Source organism: Lathamus discolor, chromosome Z (genome assembly GCF_037157495.1).
Source record: "Lathamus discolor isolate bLatDis1 chromosome Z, bLatDis1.hap1, whole genome shotgun sequence".
NCBI classification, from domain to species: Eukaryota; Metazoa; Chordata; class Aves; order Psittaciformes; family Psittacidae; genus Lathamus; species Lathamus discolor.
In genome coordinates, this window is record NC_088909.1 from 72,089,308 (window position 1) to 72,109,846 (window position 20,539).

At 38.6% G+C, this 20,539-nt stretch overlaps 1 protein-coding gene across 2 annotated transcripts in view; it reads left to right on the forward strand.

Annotated features, from left to right (window-relative positions):
- SMC5 (structural maintenance of chromosomes 5) overlaps positions 1 to 20,539 on the forward strand; it is a 42,386-nt gene that overhangs the window by 4,960 nt on the left and 16,887 nt on the right. For both annotated transcript variants that reach the window (XR_010608589.1, XM_065661581.1), the window contains exons 4-16: positions 209 to 371; positions 1,431 to 1,565; positions 2,665 to 2,805; positions 6,573 to 6,734; positions 8,433 to 8,504; positions 9,487 to 9,742; positions 10,898 to 11,052; positions 12,962 to 13,075; positions 14,180 to 14,274; positions 14,482 to 14,614; positions 15,752 to 15,925; positions 16,062 to 16,231; positions 20,396 to 20,519. Coding sequence is in view for 1 of the 2 variants with exons in the window: in XM_065661581.1 (XP_065517653.1) it covers positions 209 to 371; positions 1,431 to 1,565; positions 2,665 to 2,805; positions 6,573 to 6,734; positions 8,433 to 8,504; positions 9,487 to 9,742; positions 10,898 to 11,052; positions 12,962 to 13,075; positions 14,180 to 14,274; positions 14,482 to 14,614; positions 15,752 to 15,925; positions 16,062 to 16,231; positions 20,396 to 20,519 (1,894 nt within the window). In the remaining variant the exon portion in view is untranslated. The remainder of the gene's footprint in view (positions 1 to 208; positions 372 to 1,430; positions 1,566 to 2,664; positions 2,806 to 6,572; positions 6,735 to 8,432; positions 8,505 to 9,486; positions 9,743 to 10,897; positions 11,053 to 12,961; positions 13,076 to 14,179; positions 14,275 to 14,481; positions 14,615 to 15,751; positions 15,926 to 16,061; positions 16,232 to 20,395; positions 20,520 to 20,539) is intronic.

Here is a 20,539-nt window from a genome sequence, read left to right on the forward strand (position 1 = left end):
TCTTGATGTTTTCTGTGTGAGATTAATTTACCACTGAAGAACTGGACATTTTCCAAGGCACAAAGTGTGAATCTGCTGCTATTGTCCAGTTAACTTATATTAAATATCTAGATATCTAGAAGTTTTAATACTGTAAGTCTGACATACTTTGACAGTTGGTAACTTCTGTGTATTCTCAAAAGTGTAAGCACTTCTTTTTATTAATCAGGTCTAAGACACCTGAAAATATCGTCATCACACGAGAGATTCACGTGGTGAACAATGCTTCAGCATGGTTTATCAACAGAAAGCCAACAACCCTGAAAACTGTAGAAGAGCAGATTGCAGCCTTAAACATCCAGGTGGACAATTTGTGTCAGTTTCTTCCTCAGGTATGAATGAATTCCGAAAGACAGTGCAAATGGAGCGCTGTGTTTTGAGAAGGTTTCCTAGCACTTCAGCAATATTATGGGACAGCACAAAGAACAGGAAGTGATGAGGCAGGCATACTGGTGTGATGGTGAAAGAAAGGGGAAACTATGTGACCTTTAAGGCTCACTAGTTGAGCAGGTTTTGTAACTGTTGACTGTTGACACTGAAAGGAAAACTGCCGATGTTTCCCATGTTAGTGTTTGAGTATCAGCACTGACAGTGGTATCTCTCTGTGCTGCTCTGGGGATATTCTTAAGCAACTCATCTGTAAGGAAATTTTTAAGATGTGTTGAGGTCTAGCACTCTCTTTGTACCTTTACCTGCATGGTTCCTGTAGTCCTGCATCACTGACTTTCCCAGTCAATCCCTGCTTGCACTTTTCTTTCAGTATCTCCAGTCAGTTCCTCAGGCTTGGATTCTGAAGGGTAAGAGTTGTCTGAATGTCTTTCTCCATAAAACAGAAAGCAGTCCTACTAGGTGACTCTGTAGCTGCAACAGAAGCTGTAGCAATGCTTCCTGGTACCCTTGGCTTCCAGCCTTAATGTTAACTTCTTCATGGTTTAACTTTTGTGTTAATCATAGCATTCATAGTGGGAAGGTGTAGCCTGAGAACCGATTTTCAGAATACAGTGGAATAAAACCTTTAATTATCTGTACTAAATTGTCTTGTTCAGAAGAATGATAGCCAATTCAAAACTAATGAGCCAACCCACGTTCTCCACAGCTACCCTCAAAAGCTGCCAAAGAGCCAGCGACTGCTAAGGTTCAAGGTTGAATTATTCCTGAACAGCTGCAAGAAATCTTACTAATGTTGAGGAGGTTTTGGTTGCTAGTCTATGAGGGGATCATCCTGTGTCAGAGCTGTCTGGTGTAGAACTATAAGTCAGGTTATTTTCATAAGTAAGCTGAAGTATTTAAATCCAGTGTTACTGTATTGCACCGTCTTAACTAGCACTGTATTTTTGTTACTGTTTTTTTTGTGGGTTTTGGGTTTTTTGTTTTGTTTTGTTTTTTTTTAGGACAGAGTTGGAGAATTTGCAAAACTGAGTAAGATTGAGTTGCTTGAAGCCACTGAAAAATCCATTGGCCCTCCAGAAATGTACCAATTTCACTGTGAACTGAAAAACTTCAGAGAAAAGGAAAGAGAACTAGAGGTAAACATGTACATTAAACAGAGAGCAATGACTGTAGGAAAATTAGCATAATAAAATATAACAGGATGTCTTACAGAATTAGAAGGTAGTCCGTATTTACGAAGTCCTTGGAAAGCTGATTTTACCAAATCATGCTCATCTTTTTCATTCATTCACTCCAACACTCACATGCTCATAAGCATGAAGACATATGTGTGCAAGTGGTCTGGACACAGATGACAAGGGATGCCTGTTGTCAAGTACTGATCACTTCTCTGTGACTCTTGACTGGCAACAGCTTTTCTGGACAGATCTTTTATGGCTTTTCAGAATCACCAGTTCTTATACTCTGGTACTTTGCTTTAATCTTACTAACTTCAACTTCCATAAATTACAGACAAAATTGTTGCGTGTTACCTGGTTTTCCTAGTTTGGATTATTAACAGATAAAGAGGAAAAGGGAGAATGAATGCAATGGGCTGCAATGTTGTTGCCATCCTGGTTTTAGGATGCAGGCTCTTTCCCTGGCAGTTACTTGTACTGTGATCTTACCAGAGTGCAGGCTTAATGGTCTTTGCAGAACTTATGTATTCCTTGCTGTTACTGCTGGGAATGGTGTCTGTTGTTAGCCATACAGGCCATTCTTGTAATTCTTTGTTCTGCTGGTTTCTTCTTGTGCTAGTGTCCATGCATGCATTTGCACTCAGACATACCCATTCACATAACAACCTTAATGTTTCTGTTATAAATTTCTGCAGGATCTTTCACAAGCCTTTTTGCTACTTGTATTTATAAAAAACTGTTATGATGCTTTAGAAACTAGTAGATTAATGGAGGCTGTAGAGAGTAACTTCCTGAGAAAACTAAAAACAAACAAACTCTTCAACTTAAAATTTCTGTTCAAATTAGATTTGTTTTCACAGAAAGTAGGTGCTAAATGCACTTGTAAAAGCTGGGCAACTATTCCTAGTTGAGTTGTTCCCCTCTAGTTACTGATTTACAAAAATGTCCTCTCTATTGTTAAATTTTTGCTTTAACATACATGTGAGGTGTAAACTGTTTCTGAAAAGTGTTTTCACAAAGTAGATGTTTTAAAACATGAAAACATATATTCTTACAGAACTTGTGCAGAGACAAAACTAACTCTTTGGAGAAGATGAAACAGAGGGTTGAACGATACAAGCAAGATGTTGAGAGATACCATGAGCGCAAGCGCCATCTAGACTTAATTGAGATGCTTGAGAGGAAAAGGCCTTGGGTGGTAAGTTGTTTTTGTTTTTATTTTCTTTTCAGAGGTTTTCTTATAAAACCCATTTTTCCTAATACTGCAATATTATAAATTTGAACATCATTACAATTGCTTAATGCAAATAGGCCGGGTCTTGAAATACTGTTCTTGGCCTAACTTTTATCATTTGCTTACGTATGTAGCTAGACTTTAAGAAGTTGCTTAAGACGTAACTTAAGTACTTACTGCCCATTTGGCCATTTAGGAGAGCCAGCAATGTGGGCCAGTAGCAGTATTCCTTATACTCCTTGCAGACACAACTGGCTTAATTTGAGTGCTGTGCCTAGGTGGTTCCATTTGCTTCTTCCAGAATGCAGAAAACTTCTGTAAGGTATCTTGTTGAAGTTTTGCAGATAACTGAAGTCTCGCATGGGTGTACAAAAAAACTTTGTCCTTTGTATCTTGAAAAGCAACTGTACTCAGCGGGTTGTACCTTCACTGTTTTCAAACCTCTGTGGTAATGACCGAGGGATGTAGGAGCAGCCATAGCAATATGTGAATGGTGGTGGGTGCTAAGGAGGTGGGCTATACACTCTGTGTCTTTAGGATTGGACTTCCACACTTGCTGAATGATGTGGGTTTTTCCTACTACACGTGCATTAGCCTGGCTTAGTTAACAAGAAGAGAGTGTTATTTTACTAGGAGAGATATAAGTCTTGTATATTTAATGTAGGCTGATACTTATCTCTAGTGTAAGATATTTGCAGATAGAGAACTCTGAATGGTCATCTGAAACTGGTGGGGGTGAACTAAGTTATCTGCTCTCAGTTAAATTGCCTTCCCTAAGTTTGAGAACAATGCTGTTAATTGCATGTTTCTTAAGCGAATTTAGACAGACTTCTGCACACCTTACTCTTTCATGGCTGTCTTCTGGACAGTTTGCATTGCTGATGTATATTAAATGCTTCTGGTGGGTGCACTCAATTAGGAGAAATTTACCTTTTTGGCCACAGAATCTGTAGTAACAACAGTGTTCTGACAAAAGTGGCAAAACAAGTGTGTTTTGACACCTATGTGAAGATGAATTTGTAGTACAGAATCAGTAGTGTGTACCAGATTATTTACCAGAAGTCACTTGTCTGTGGGTAATTTACATTTGAAATCAAGGGTCATCAAGATAATTGTTTCACTAGAAAGAAGATATTTGACATACAGGCTGCAGCAAAAATTGGCATCCTATTGTGATCTTCAGTGTACAAAATTGTTGCTGTTTTGTGTTTGTCAAATCCTTCTGATGGATCACTTGGCGTTCACCTGTATTGCAAAATACCAAGCTGTCTAAAGTATTCTTTTACAATGGGATATTTCTTTTTCATCTGACCTAAACTGTTTAATCCTAAGAAAAAATGGTTTCTTTCGGTCTTAAAATTGGATTCACTAGAGTTGAGAGTAGCACAAAAGTTTATTCTTTCTACCGTGGGTCTTTCCTCTCCTTTATCCTCCCTGTAAGGTAGGTTTATACTTGTAGACCAAACTTGCATAGGTGTTTAGAATTGCCTCTGTAACAAAACAGAATAGCTGGGTGGGCCTCTGAATCAGCCAGAAGGCAGATGCGTAAACACTGCAGTATGTTACAAAATGGAGAAGAGGCAGCTTGAAAACCAGTCAGTTGAAATATTGCATTAGATTATATCTTGATCATAGTGGAAAAGAGGAAGCCTAGTGCTGCACTTATTTTACTATTTGGCCACTGTAGAACTATGGTTTTACTCTGAAGACTGCTATCCTTCATCTAAGGAGTACTTTTATAGTCAGTTCACCTGCTTCTGTATGTGAAGACTTACACACAATTTTACATATATCTAATAGGTTTTTGAGCATCTGCTTTAAATTCCATAAATCGGACCCTTGGGGTACAATGTTAAATATTTGGGCTCAAGGAGTTAGGAGATTTTATGCTTTTGTGTGTACTGTAATGGGACTTCCATCAGATGATAGTGTCATCTACAGTTGGTGAACAAATTTAAGGAGCTGCAGTTTTTCTAACATAGATAGACCTTTTGTAGGTCCTTAAAGAAAAGGTGTTTCTTTTCCTTCCAAGCTTAAGTTTAAGGTAGTACCGTATACCATAAGGTATATATTTGAGGTAGTATAGCAGCAGGAGGTGCTGTTCTGCCTGCTGTAAATACCCTAGGCACATGTAGTTCTGAAACCAAGATGTGTCCATTCTTCTTTTCCTCCTGTTCTGTTCACAATTGAGAAGCTTTGTTATGTAGCCGAGGTGCAAATATCTATTTGGAGGGCTGAAATCCTATGGAGGTTTTGCAGCTCTTTAGCTAAGTGCATAATTACAAGCATCAGTGGTATAAAAATATAGAAGTCTGGTGGAAGTCAGGTTTTCTTAAAGTCTTAAAGGGATTTGCTGTATTAAAACCATGTCACTTTGATTTCTAGAGAAACCTGCCTGTAGTTTATATCTGAAGAAATGAGGTGTAATTGTATGAGTGTGCATTTGCTTTGACCTTGAAGAATAATACCTTATTTAGAGCAGAGCTAAATTTTAAGCTTATTCTATCAGCTAAATGGAAATATAATTGCTCTGCCTCTAGCTTTGTAACGGTGGCCACTGAGTGTATGCCACATGACAGAATTACAGCAGCATACTTCAAATACTTTAGTATTTTTATGCCGAAGATACTCTGCAGAAAGAATTTGGGTTTAATAGCCCAAGTTCATTTATTTGCAATTAATTGTGTGTGTTTACAAGTAGGGTCATTAAATAACTAACTGGGAAAAAATGGTAGCAGAAAAAGCAAAGTTAGCTCTTACAGATAGAGCTGGCATATTATCTTTATTTATTATCTTTTTAATGCTCCAAAACTTGGAATAATCAAGGCATATGCTCTAAACTAGGGGCTTTCTCTACTGCTTTGCCAAATCCGACAGCCTTCCCTTCCTCTGTACCTCTATGTTCATGTACCTGCTTCTCCTCCCTCTGGTCCTCTGAGTATCTTTTTTTTCTCATGAATGCTTAACGGTCATTGAATGTTGTGTTCTTTTTTTTTTTATTTATTCTTTTTAGTGTGGGTTTTTTTGGTCAGTTGGTTGCTTCTTTGTTTTGATTTGTTTTTAATTTCTTCTTCCAGAGATCATGACATGAAAAAAAATCATGACTAATGACTCCTTCAGCCTAAACTACTTTTTTCCCCAAAATTCACCCTGCCTTGAAGTGGAGGTTCTTAGGAATGCATCTCCAGCTAAACTCCCTAGATAGTGACTTCTCTGGTATTTGTGGTGCATGGTGCAGTTTTAGTTTTGTTTCCTGAAGTTCTGTTCCACTACATTTGTCTCCTTGGTTTACTTCAGGGTGATGTCTGTTACTGGCTCTGACAGATCTGTTCAGCCCCTTCCTTTTCTTTTTCCCGGAGTTTTCTATGGTTATTTGCTCCTTAGCTTGAGGACTTCTGCCTAACTAGTGCTCAAACTATGGGCAGAAGGAGCTAAGGAATTACTTTTTCCACACAAGCCCGGATGGATTTAGAGACAAGATAAAGCAAACAAATCGGTCATTTCTTCTCTTACTTGAATTGCATGTTACTGAAAAAACACTAAATGTGTCTGCTTGTTTACTGGGGACTGAATGATCCCTACATCTCCTAGCCATACAACTAGTAACAGTAGCTTCTGAATGAGATTTTTCTTATAGAACTTGTGTACAATTAAATAAAATGTTAGAGCAGTATGAAGCAGTGGAACAGAGGACAAAAGTATGTAATTGTTTTACTTCCAACTCCTGCAAGGAATATGAAAATGTTCGTGAGCAACATGAGGTACTGAAACAAATCCGAGAACAAGCCAAGGAGGAGCTGAAGAATCTAAAAGAACAGCAGTCCCCAGTGACAAAAAAAATCCAAGAAACTGAAGAATCTTTTAAGAGTCTGGATATGAAAATAAGACATAAGGTAGGTTTTTTAAGTCCTCAGTTAACATATGTAGTATTTCGTGTGTTCTGTGTTCAGTTTTTAAAGTGTAAAGCTATAACATCTTTTGTTTTAGTGTGACGTAATTATAGAATCAACTAGGTTGAAACAGACCTTTCAGATCAAGTCAAACTGTTATCCCAGGACTGCCAAGGCCACCACTAAACCATGTCACTAAGGGCCTCATCTTCATAATTTTTGAACACTTCCTGGGATGGTGATTCCACCACTTCTCTGGGCAGCCTGTTCCAGTGCCTGACCACCATTTCAGTGAAGAACTTTTTCCTAATATCCAACCTAAACCTCCCCTGGTGCAGCTTGTGGCTGTTACTTCTTTAATGGCATTTGGACAGAGTGGACTCTGGTGCAATTCTTTTGACAGTACTTGAGAATATAAAGCAGCGTACTGTGGTTGTAACTTGAAAACCACGAAAACTATTACGGTTGTTAATCTGTTCTGTAAGGGTGGTATAGCTAAATATAATTGAGAATATAATGATAATTTGAAATTGACTTCCACTCCCTTACTAGTGTCCTGATTTCGAGGGCTTTCAGGTTTGTTTCCTGAGTATTTTGCATCTGTTTCCTGAGAAAGAGCTTTCCCTTCAGAATGCCTGCCCAAGGTCTTTGGAGAGAGCAGCACAGAATCAGTACTGCATAGCATTCAGCTGCAAGACCAAGATGTATTGTTCGATGTTGCTTTCATGCAAACAGCTGTAGTGAGGTCTTATTTTTTTGTGCATCTTTCAGGTTATGGGAGGAAAAAGATAGTTCCAAAATTTCAGTTCTTATGCATTTTAGCATTTTCAGTATGGCTCAGTTTGTAGAAAGTCATTTCTTCCAGCAAGAGTGCTGTGTGTGTTTATTTCCATGTCTGCACTGGCATTTGCTTACAGTCCTTCCATTCTTTTGCAGTGTTCCAGTATTATGCTTGCACTATTTTCAGCCTTGAGGGATCAGGGAAAGAGGAATTAAGTTCATAGAGAAAGCATAGTACACTTCTACTGTGTTCAGGACTCAGCTGTACAAGTGCTTGGGCAACCTGGCAGAAGACCGCTTTGAGCAAGGGATGGGACTGGGTGATGCTCAGAAGTCCTTTCTGACTTTTATTACTCTACAACTCTATAGAAGCTAAGAAGGATACAGAAAGAGTAGAGACATGGTGCCTAGGTATGAGCCAACAACCTGTCAGGCTTTGCAGCGTAGTATATACCTTTAGCACAAGGCATTTCAGAACTAGTATGGTTTGACAGATTGTTTTGGCTGTCCTGTGCCTAAGAACTTGTGCCTTTCTTGCTCTGCTCTTTCCTGGTAAAGCTGATTTTGGAAAAAGAACATTTTATAAGTGTCATGATCTAAACGTGTCATTTTTATTAAAATTGAGAATGGAATTATTTTAATTTCAGGTTAGGTTAGCAGACTTCCTGTATCTGTCATGCCTGAACTTGCAGATCTGTAGTTAAATGGTTGTGAACAGTTCATAAGCCGTTGTTCAGTTCATCACATGTTATAGGTACAAATAAGAGTAAGAAGAAACTGGAGAGTATGACTTTGTAAGTAATAAAATGTGGAATAAATGCTTAGTTATGCATATGCAGAATGTCCTGTAAAGTATGACTGCTTTTTAGAAATATAATTGAATCTATGGTAATCTAATTTAAATATTTCATTGTAATGCAGGCTGCTGAAATCAAAGACATTTCTCAAAAATGTAAACAGAAACAAGATGCTTTGGATATGAAAGATAAACAAGTAAGAGCCTTCGTATTTTTTACTTTTTTGGTGTTTCTTTACTGATGTATTAATTCAGTACTATGTATAGCTGCATTCAGGTGGAATGTTACTTCTTAAATTCTGCAATAAAACACAGATATGTGGGGAGTTTGTCTGCTCTTCTGTTAACGGAGTGGGAAATCCCTCCAAACAGGCTGCAAGTGCTTGCATGCTTCACTCTCTCCAGTACACAATGAATCTTTAAAGCAAGTGTTGTTCAGATAGGTAAGGGACAGGTGTATACTACATAAAATGAGTTGCCTTGCTGCTACAAACTTTGGACAGACGGTGTGTGTATGCATATTATGTATTTATATATCTATGTGTGTGTGTGTGTGTGTGTGTGTGTGTGTGTATAGGTTCTTTGAAAACCTACAGCCCTTATAGTACAGTATTGTACTCAGTATTAAACATGTTTCCAAACGTTCTAAGAGGCTGGGATTATTGCTTCTGTTAAGTGTATAGGTCCAGCATTTCAGCATTTTTGAAAAAGAAAATGCAAAGGTATGTTGTGAAACAGTTACAGCACTTCCAAGCACTTGGTCAAAAAAATGTATATATGTGTATATATGTGTATAAATTAAATGTATACAGGTGCAGAGTCATGCTGCACTCTGTATTTGTGCTATAAGTTTAATGCAGTCTTAAACTAACTTCCAAGTGTGTCAAGAAAGATCTTGAGCTTTAAGCTTCTGCTTTTGTAAAAATATGAGAACTTCAAAAATTACTTTAAAGGCTTGATTGTTTTTTGCTTAAGTGCTCTTAAGAAATCCTGCCAGTTCTTCAACTATCAGGGTCTGTTAGAACTATAATATACTCTTAACAGTTTTAGTGCATGGCTACATTAGATTTTAATACCAGTTGCACAGATACCTCGCAGATACCTTAAACCACGACAGTTATTTGTCACAGGTTTTGTATACTATACTTCTTTAATGTTGGAAATACTCAAAATTCTTAGATTGAAGAAATTCATCAGTGTCTGAGAATGAAAAAGGATGAAGAAATGGACAGACAGAAGAAAATACAGAACACTCACAAGATGATAGAGGAGTGGAAGAATGAGCTCAATGCAATGGCAGGCTGTGAGAATCTTCAGCCACAAACTGATGCAATTAATAATGACCTGAAAAAGTTACAAGAAGAAAGGGCAATTATTGAGAGTGATATCACCGATATAACAGCAGATAAAATGAACCAAGAGCGGGAAAAGAGGAGTAAGCTACTTGGAATTTTTGGTTGGGTGTTTTGTTTGTTTGTTTGTTTTGTAACTGTACAGAGTCTACTTCTCCTGCTGTAGTGAAATAATTTGAGGCATTTACCCAAACTACAGCTGTCCTCATGTCTGTTATCAATTTTACTAAAAGTAACAGAAACTGCTTTCAAAATAGGAAGGAGGATGACAATTGTGGCAACTGACCTTAAAACTACCCTTCCGGACATTCATTTCTTCTGGATAAGGGTGCTGCTTTGCCAGTTTGATCTTTTTTTGTTATTAAGTGAGGGTGTCTGTGGTTAGTACAAAAAAATAAAAAATATTTATCCCAAACCTGATGCAAAAAAGCAATTTGCTTTGAAGGTGCAATGTTTAAAATTGTCTCTCTGGCATTCTAAAAGCTACTGATGCTGCTTTTGTCCTTTCTATATTCATAGAATCATATTAACTTGAACTAACCTTAATTGTAACAAATTCCTTTATATTAGCCTAGGGTTTGCAATCGGTTCTCTCTAAGAAACAAAACTTAAAAATTGTAGCCTGGCAGGTAGGTGGTGTGTATATGTTCTTGGTGAGTATAGTATATTTGCACATACTGATGTATATGGCACTTAACATCATAGAATCTAAGCAGAAGCCGGGGCACAGAGAGACCAAGTCACCAAGGGAAGGAGACTATATATTTTACCTTGAGAAGCACAGAAAGTATCCAATATGTGTTTCTCCTGAATAGCAAATGCTTTTGCAAGTATTCTGTTGTCACACATCTTGTTCTCTGCAGGTATCAAATAACATTCAGAGACTTCATGTTGCTAGTAGCAATCCCTCTTTAGTCTTGAGGCATTTCTGGTTTTAAATATAAAGCTAGAACAATTTTTTGATATTTTTAGGACTGAATTCATGTGTTTTTAGTGTGCTACCACATTTCATTGTCTTTCAGGTAAGTCTTCATTTTATTTTAGATTTTAAGCTTTAAATAATTCTTAAGATTTCTTTAGAATAAACAAAAACTTGATTGTGGGAAAAGAAACTCTGAATTCCTAGACTCTCCTAAGCAGCTTACTGCTGGAGTAACAGAGTCAGTAAATATTGGAAAATGCTTGTTAGAAAGTGTGCTTGCTGTGGACTCTGTTTAAGAAACTGCCTTAAATTACAGGAATAATTGATCGCCTTGGACAACTTAATAATGTAATGAATATGAAGGAAGAGAATCTTAAAGGGAAATTCAAAGACACACACTCTGCTCTTATGTGGCTAAGAGAGAATAAAGACAAGTTTCAAAAAAGAGTTTGTGAACCCATGATGCTTGAAGTAAGAAACTTTGTTTGCATATCGCTCTAACCAGTTAATATTTAGGTTTTTTATGCCTTGCAAGACTTTAAGAATGACTTTAAGACTTTCAAGACACATCTTGAAATGAGCTGCTGATTACATGTAGGATATATTAGCATGGCAAACTATTTGTAATTTTAATTCCATAGGCAATGTAGTAATACTCAGCATTAAGTTCCTCCCTCCCTAAGGAGCAGTCCTGTATTGAGGTGCCTATTGCAGATTTTCACTAAGGTGCATCGGGTTATTAAGACATTAGTAATTCTTATTTACTGCTTAAATGAAGCAAGGGTACTTACAATTTAATATCTCCCACTGTAGCACAGCCTTCTCAGCAATGGTTACAACATGTCACTGTGGTTCTCAGGTGTATTTGTGGTTTGCTTTGTACAGCCAGCTATGAACACAGAAATACCTGACTTATTGCTAGTTTTGTGTTTTCGCTCAACAGACACTGTAGTAGCTAGGAATAGCATGGCTAAATTTTCAGAGAGACTGTTGGTTATCTAGTGCATTCTTCCACCATTATCTCAGCCACTTGCAGCATGTGCTCCATGCAATGTGAAGACGGTGAGAAGCTCCAGCACACTCCTCCTCTTCCTCAGAATTGCAAGTTTATTTTAAGAGTATATTGCTACGATTTAAATTAAATTGAATGTTGAATATTTTTATACCAATTCTTATACTTTGTGCATGTGCTAGAACTATTCCAGATTACTTTATTATAAAATGCCAAATATTTCCTGTTATTATCAGAACTTCCAATTCTTCCTGGAAGACCACATCAAGTTAATTTTACAAATGCCTTGATAGGCTGCCTTTGCTTTTACCTTAAGGCCTCATTAACCTCTGTGTCATCCACTAATGCCCAACTTTTGTTTGAGATGTTGTAAGTTAGTCTCAGGTACATGCAAATTGTAGCTTTCAAATTGCTAGTAAGTGTACATAGACTTTGATTAACTTCAGCTTATTAAATTGTGTAGTTCTTTGTAATTTTGGCTTTGTATGTCATGTATAGTGACACAATGTTTAATTACTAGTGAGATTTACTAAAGAATTGTAGCATTAACATTTAATTCAGATATGAAAAGCTTCATCTTTAAAGTGGATTTTTTTAATATATTTATTATGAATTTAAAGATCACAGAATCATAGAATAGTTAGGGTTGGAAAGGACCTCAAGATCATCTAGTTCCAACCCCCCTGCCGTGGGCAGGGACACCTCACACTAAACCATCCCACACAAGGCTTCATCCAACCTGGCCTTGAACACCACCAGGGATGGAGCACTCACAGCCTCCCTGGGCAACCGATTCCAGTGTCTCACCACCCTATTGATATTCAATCAATCTGTGAATCTGTCTTTTTAGGGCTTGATAATTTTGTAGTTGTATTTGGTGATGTTCACTATGTCCAAATGAAAGGGAACTGCATATAAATAATTTGTGGAGTGTGGTATTTTCTGGGGTGGTTTTTTTTTTTTTTTTTTTTTTTTTGGTTCCTTAGCTTAATTGTTTCTAAACAGTGAGATACCTTTACAAGGACTGGTGCAGAACCACTAGAGATGATTGAGATGAGGTGGTTGTGGCTGCAATTGTAAGGTAAGGGTGGTGCAAAAGAGGAAGAGATGGTATGCTGCAAACAGTGATAGCTCCAGGAATGCTGAGAAAGTATATGGATGGCTAAAAAATAAACACAGTGATGTATCAGTTACTGTAGGTTTCCTCCCAGTAGAACTGGATGCAAGAGGACATCTTTAAAAACATTAAACATTGTTTTTGGTTTTGTTAAACATAGGCTTGGATATCATCTGACTGCTTAAAATGTTTTGAGGGGGGTGTTAAGTATAAGTCTATTAAATCACTTTCTCATTAACTTTCTTTAACAGATCAATATGAAAGACAACAAACATGCCAAATATGTTGAAAATCATATTTCGGCCAATGACATGAGGGCTTTTGTGTTTGAGAGTCAACAAGATATGGAAATGTTTCTTGTGGAGGCAAGTAGGCACCAATTTTAAAAACTGATTAAGTACTGATGCGGGAGCCCTAAACTTTGGAGTCTACCAATTAAGTCTGTATTTATTAAGTTTTGATTGGCAAGATGGACATAATAGCTAATACATAGTATTCAACAGTTTTCTTCTGGAGTAAGATTTTTTAAAATTATTACTTATTTATTTAAAGCCTAGACCAGCTGGGGGGGAAGCAGGAATATTAAGAACATACTTTTAGGAATAACTTCTGTCTTCCTTGACAAGGCAATAATCACTTTTGTACAAGAAGATGACAAAAGCAGAAAGATACACATTTGGTACCAAGCTTTTCCAATGCCTCCTAAGTTAGGAGGTGAGGGGATGTCTTTTGTGAGACTGCAATGGTCCAAGCAGCAAATCAAGCTTATATTTTCTTAATACTGCTGCTTCTTGGAGCGATAAGGAGCTAGTTCCCTGTGAGATCCAGGCAGATGGTGCAGAAATAAAAAGCCAGGAGATACGGTATTAGCTGTCATATTACTTCCCAGCTGTTGTCCACAGTATAGTGTGATTAATGACAAACTGTCATGCAATTTTTGTAGACGTGTCTGCCCTTCACAGAGGCTAGTAATTTTTATATGTGTGAACAGTAGCAGTGATATCTGCGGGCTTGCCTTTCCTCCATGGTTGCGGAACACAGTGCAAGGCTGCTTTAGGCAGCTAAACTAGCCTTTCTGTGTCCTCAATCTTTTCTGCCCTGTGAGGACTGGGGTTTTCAGAGCCTCTGTGCTCAGTGGTCTGCCGTTGTCTCTGCAAAATGGCCATACAGCCTGAAAGAGGGGGCATCCCTTATTGCATACAGCTTGACATTTAGACTGAGCACCTGGCTGTGGATTTGATTCCTTTTGTTTTTGCTTATGCGTGGTATGTTCATGGAGAAACATTAACTGCACTTGGCTTTTAGAGAACTCAGCCATGCCTGAATGAGAGTGAATTTTTGTCAGCTCTTCAGCAGGTGGTCAGTTTAAATTAATTCCAGTTCTGTAATCAAGAAACAATACTTGATTTTCATATAGTGATTTTTTTCTAGTCTGTTTTACCAAATAATTAAATGTAATCTATATTTAGATGCGTGATCATCAGAAACTAAGAGTGAATGCTGTATGCGCGCCTGCTGAATCATGTGCTGAAAACTTACCTTCAAGACCTATTGAAGAATTACAGTATGTATCAGTCTGTATCAGTGGGGAAAGGTCTTAAATACAGTGTTTTGGGGTTGTTGCTATATATTAGAATTGTCTATGCAAATCAGTTTTTCACCAGTTCAGTTCTGGGTTAGCAGGACTTCTTTCTTGACCCTTCAATAACTTAAGCTTGCTTATCTGTCAACTTTTGTTTCTGATGTATGTTGTTTTTTTTGTCCCTTTCAGCCGATATGGATTTTTCTCATATTTACGAGAGTTATTTGATGCTCCTCATCCTGTGATGAGTTATCTTTGCTCCCAGTACCGTGTTCATGACGTCCCAGTGGGAACAGAGAAGACCAGAAGCATGATTGACAGGGTGAGATGTCCTAATTAGCACAAACACACCTGTGGTCTAGAGTTTTCTTTCAAAAATGCTCTTGGAAATTAATGTGGAGAAAGCAGAAAATTGCTTTGCCTTTTATCTGGCCTTTAGAGGTGAGAATAGTTTATCATACACAAACATTGCAAGGCTTTTTTAACAAATCCAGTCTGTCTAATGCAGTACTTCATAAAAAGTTAAATGTATCTTTTATTCGCATACTGTTTCAAGTCAGTTATCTGAAATTGTTTTATTGTAACTTCTACTTTAAGTGCCTGAGATTCTGGGCAAATTTTAATCTGGCAGTTAATTGTACGTGACAATTCTGATCTGTTGTCTTTAACACAACAATTAGAAGCTGCCTGGTTTTGGTGGGGTTTTGGTATGTTGTTGGGGTTTTTTTTATTAATGCATTATGATGTTCCTTTTCTGGAAATACAGTTGTATAGCTTCAGTCAGAATTGCTGTATAAGTAGTATATAAACTTTCTGGATTCATAGAAATAGGGTAAGAGCTCTGACCAGGAGCAATTTCTACATTAGTCTTTTATGGATTATTGCAAGCTTGTCATTGCTGGGTTATAATGTGGTAACACACATGACAGTTTTCAGCTTAAATCCTCATTCACATCTTCGTCTAGGCTGGGCATCTGTTGCCTATCTTGTACAGAAAGTGAACTCTTTTTTGAATACAGAAATGCTTTGGGATCTCTGAGAACAGCAAGAGTTGCTTTTTTGAGAAACTCGGAAAACAGGCTTTATGAACAGAGAACAGTTCCTGTTTTACTGGGAAAGCTGTTCCTCCTTCCTGTCTGCTGTGTTTCTGGCTCTAAGAATGAGGAAGAGGGAAGTAAAAGTAAAGGGAGTCCTACATGAAAAGCTCTTAATGTTTTTTTTTTTCTAAACATTTTTGTCTTTAAACTGCAGTTTTCATGGATTAAAATTATCATGATGCATTAAACTTAGCATAATTTTTTTGCAAATGCTTGTTAATTACTCTTGAGAGCTTATGAACAAGTCTTGATAACTTGGAAGTTCCTTACTGTGGATTTTAGCTGGTTAATTTCTTGTTCTGAACGAGCATTGCCGCAAGTAATGCTTTTGACAGATTAATATTTTTATATGTTTCTTTTAGGTCATACAAGAAACCAAACTTAGGCAGATATACACAGCAGAAGAAAAATACATTGTTAAAATATCTGCTTATACAAACCTACCCCTCTCTACCAACACATTTGTGAGGGCAGCACAGTTTCTCACTAGTTCAGTGGATACAGATGAAAGAAGACAGCTGGAAAAGCAGCTACAGGTAGGGATTTCTTTGTGTGCTGTACATGCTGTGAAGTACTACCCATTTTATTGTACAGTAAACATAGTCTACTTGAATGTGTTAATACGGTATGTTTGTAGTAAGAATGCTAGTGGTGTCTGTTCTTTTATTTCAGGATATCAATAATACATTAAAGACATTGGATGTGCGTTTGACTAAATCACTGGAGAAACAGAAGCATCTGGAACGCAAAGACAATGAGCTCAGGCAGCAGAAGAAGGAAATCTTAGAGAAAGGAAACAGGAGGAGACAGCTGGAATCAAAAATTAGTGTGAAATGTGATAGGTAAGAAACAAGCCATATTATCTGTGAAACACTAACAATTTTAATAACAAAGGTATTTGACTTCCTCTTATTGCAGTGTGCTTTTATCCTTACAAAGTAACCAGTAGTTCAGCATCAGATACAGGTGATAATCAAGGCAAAAGGTGTTTAGAAGTGGAGGCTAAGACAGTATTTGAGAAACCATGTAATAATGTTCCAAATGGTTTCCTGTAATAAAATCATAGGAGTCCAGTAAGAGAGCATTTGCGCAAATATTGTCATAGTCTTGGTGGCACATGTCTAGATAATACTATAATAGACATAAATGATACTAAGTAAGCATGTCAGGGATTGAGTTGGACCCTGACTGTCCACATTATTTGTCTTAATGTATTTTCTGGTTGTGTGGGCCTCTGCAATTAGTTCTTCTGTTACTATTTTGTCCTAAGTGAGAACCTGGGCATGGTTCACGATGTGTTCCACTTAAGCTCACACTCCTAGAAGGCAGCGAAGGTGAGATTGCCCTAGGTTTCGTGCCCTCCCCTCCTTAACACAGTCCCAGCAGACCTTGTAGCTGCAAATACTCTATGTTCTTAGGCCACACTGTTTTTCTAGAAGTTGGTGCTGGTGCTTGTGTGCACAGCTTTTGCATTACTTACAGTGCATTTAACTGAAGAAGGGCTTTTCTTCCCTGAAGAGGGACCAGACTCGACTGCTGTATAGTCAACGGTGTCCAGGTTGCTGTGGAAAAAACCCATCTTGAAGCAGTGTGAATGTGAGTGCAGCTGCAAAGCCAAGTACTCCTCTCAGGTTTCTTACTAGGGATACATGTATTGTCATGGTGTTTAACTAGAACACAAGATATGGTTTGGAGGCAGGAGGTGGACACTTTGATTTAACAAGCATTGGTTAAATCCTTACCTTTGAAAAGAATAATTGCACTCTTTCAATTTTGAATCAGGGTAAGAATCCTGACACAATTACAGACAAGGCTGTTCCACCTTTTCTTCTATAATGTGGATGTTTTTCTGTAGAGGTGGGAATTATTTAAATAATCCATACACTGAGCATAACTATTTTTAAATACTCATGTTTCTAATTGATATGATGTCTGAATAAAGCTGGATATAATTTTGAAAGTAACACACAATGGCAGAATCACTTAGGTTGGAAGGGACTTCATGTAGTCCCTTCCAATTACAACAGTGCAACATTGAATTCAGACCAGGTTTTCAGGGCTGTATCTGACTGCATCTTGAAAGTCTTCATGGAGATTTTACAACCTGTTTGGACATCCTGTTTGACTGCTTGGTTGTCCTCATGGGGAAGAAGTTTCTGCTGACATTGTCTGGATTTTTCTTATTTCAGTTTGTCCACTGTCTGCCATCCTTCCCCTACACACCTCTTATAAGAACCTGATTCTATCCTGTGGGTGGCTTCCTGGTGGGAAGGAGAGTGGGCAGCTGCTATTAGGTTTCCTGAAGCTGTCTCTTGTCCAGGGAGAACAAGCTGAGTGCTCTCATCCTTTCCTTGCAGGGCATGTGCTGTAGACCTTCACCATATTGGTTGCTTTCCAAGTTTGTTCCAGTTGGTTGCGGTTTGGGCAGGGGGATAAACTGGGTGCAGTGCTGAACAGGGAAGAAAAATCACTCTTCTCCTGCCTGTGCTTCTGTTCATACAGCCAAGGACGCTGGTGTACCTGGCTGCTGCCAGGCTGTGCTCCTGGCTTATGCTCAGTTCATTGGCTACCAATACCTCAAGTCTTTCCCTGCAGAGCTTCTCTGCAGCTAGTCTGTCCTGAGCCTGTATCACTGCCAGACCCATTTCTTTCCCAGGGGCAGGACTCGACATTTGTCCTTGCTGAATCTCATGAGCCTTTGGTGAACCCCCTTGCTCCAGTCTCAGCAGGCCCCTCTGAAAGGCGGGCCTACTGCTCCCCCCAGTTGAGTGTTGTCTGAAAACTTGACCAGAATGTCCTCTGTTGCTTCTTGATCAGTGCCAGTGAAGTTAAACAGGACAGGTCCCAGGACTTAATGCTGTGGTATCCTACTTGATGCTGGCCTCCAGAGAGATTATGACAGACTAACCATGACCCTCTGAGCCTGACCATCCAACCACATTTATTTATTTTTTTAACCTCTATAGTCTTCCATCCACCCAATCTGAATTTTTCCAACTGGAATACAACAATACTGTGGGAGGTAGCATTGAAAAAGTTAAGGGAATAAGTCTGGATCCAGCAGCCTGAGAGGAAAGTGGATCTGAGGCCACTTAATGCTCCCAGGTGCTGCCACTACTGAGGCTTCCCAGTAGACACATTCACACAAAACATATCTGAACAGCAACTATGTACATATTTACACATGGCCAGCCACACAGCACAGATGGACTCATAAAGAAATCGAACAAACACAGTACCACTGGACTCATCATGTTCCTATTCTGTCTGAACAGGACAGGACTTCCCTAGTGAGGCTACCACACATACATATAGGCAGTGCGGATCCCATCAGCAGCTGGGTCCAGACACACTGAATCTGCACGGTACCTGTCCTTGGACCTCAGTTTCCTCAGTTGTTGGTACCTGGACATGCAAACCTCCAAGGCTGCAGCCCTGTTCCTGTTGGTTGTATCAGCTGCCCCAGTCACCCATGTGCAAATGTATGCAGAACTGGTTGGGACTGTCTGGTCGCACAGACAAACAAATGAGCAGATGTAACCATGGCTCCCATAATGCCTCCCAATAGCCAGTACCCCTGTCATCTTACTTTTAAATACGTACACATGCCAGCAGGTCTTGCCTCTAGAGACAACAGATCTCATGGTTTCTGGCAGCAAGGCTGGACTTCGCTGGTCCCTTTCCTGATTTCTTCCTGGGGCCTCACCCTTTGGCTCCCAGGCTACTTCACCTCGTAGCTAGTCTGGCTTGCTTTTCGCTAGGCATCAGACATTAGCTTGCGCATCTGCCCTTGTACTAGGTGCTGACACCATGGTCACCTTCTGGGTGACTCCCCCCAGTTTCTATACTAGGCATGATGTGCTCTGGTATGGAATACCCCTTTGGCTAGTTTGAGTCGGGTGTCCTGTCTTTGCCTCTTCTCGGCTTCTTGTGCCCCTCCTCACTGGCAAAGCATGAGACTGAAAAGGTCCTTGATCGGAGTAAACATTACTTAGCAACAACTGAAAACAGCTGTTTATCAGTGTGTTATCAGTGTTATCAGCATTGTTTTCAGACTAAAGCCAGAAACACTGCACTGCACTACTAAGAAGGAGAAAAACAACTGTTAAAGCTGAATCCTGGGGCAGAATTTCACAGGCTGATAGCTCCTGTGATGGGCCTGGGGGTAACCAGGGTAGGGTTTTATCTGGGCTTCCCCACCTGCTATTGTCTGTTTCTCTTTTTTGGGTGTGTAGATGAGCTTTTATCAAATAACCTAACAGAAAGCCCTGGTAAAGCTTAAGTAAATGGCAATCACTTGATCTCTCATTATCTGGTTGTTTTACAATTACATTCATTAGGTATGATGATTACCTTTGGTATATGCTTGCTGTTTCTTCCTGATCACCTTCTTCCTCATGCCCCTACAATTGTTTTCCAAGGGGATCAAAGAATGATTAGTTTGTAGTTTTCTGGATCATCCTCTTGAGCTGTTTGGCCATTTTTAAAAGATCTTCAAGTGCTGTGCAGCTCATTAAGCATTATTATTTCATATGGAGTTCTTCAGAATTTTCACTCATTTTAAACTGTGTTTTTCTGCAGTAGCTGAGGATGCGGGGTTTTTTTTCAGTAGTGCATATAATAAGAATTAAGCAAACCTGAACTTTTGCTAAGTTGTATCATTGGAAGGAGCTAGCAGCAGAAGAAAAATGTTATCCTTACGCAGATTTTTTTTTTTTAAGTATTTTTAATCTGAAATCTACAGAAGTAAAGGACTGTGGTTGCTGAGTTGAGGGCCTTAGTAGCCAAAATCAGAGTTTCTTTATTATTTTTTTTTTTTTTTGTCTTTTGGATTTCTTAGGTTTAAAGTGCGTAGATTGGGAATGTCTTTAATGTGCTTAGAATGTTTAGGTATCAGATTCCTGTTGTTGCTGACTGTTGCTTCATCACCAAGATAAAGATTTTTTTTGTATTTTTGTACAGTTTATTTTTAATCAGGATTAATCAAATATTGATTCATCCCATAGTTTAAGACAGCTGGAACAAGATGCTATCAACTTAGAGGAGCAATCTAAACAGGCAGATGCAAAGGTCAAAGAAATAAATAACCAAAAAGCAAGACTTGTTACTGAATTAACGCAACTCATAAAGGTATGGATTTTTCACTTATT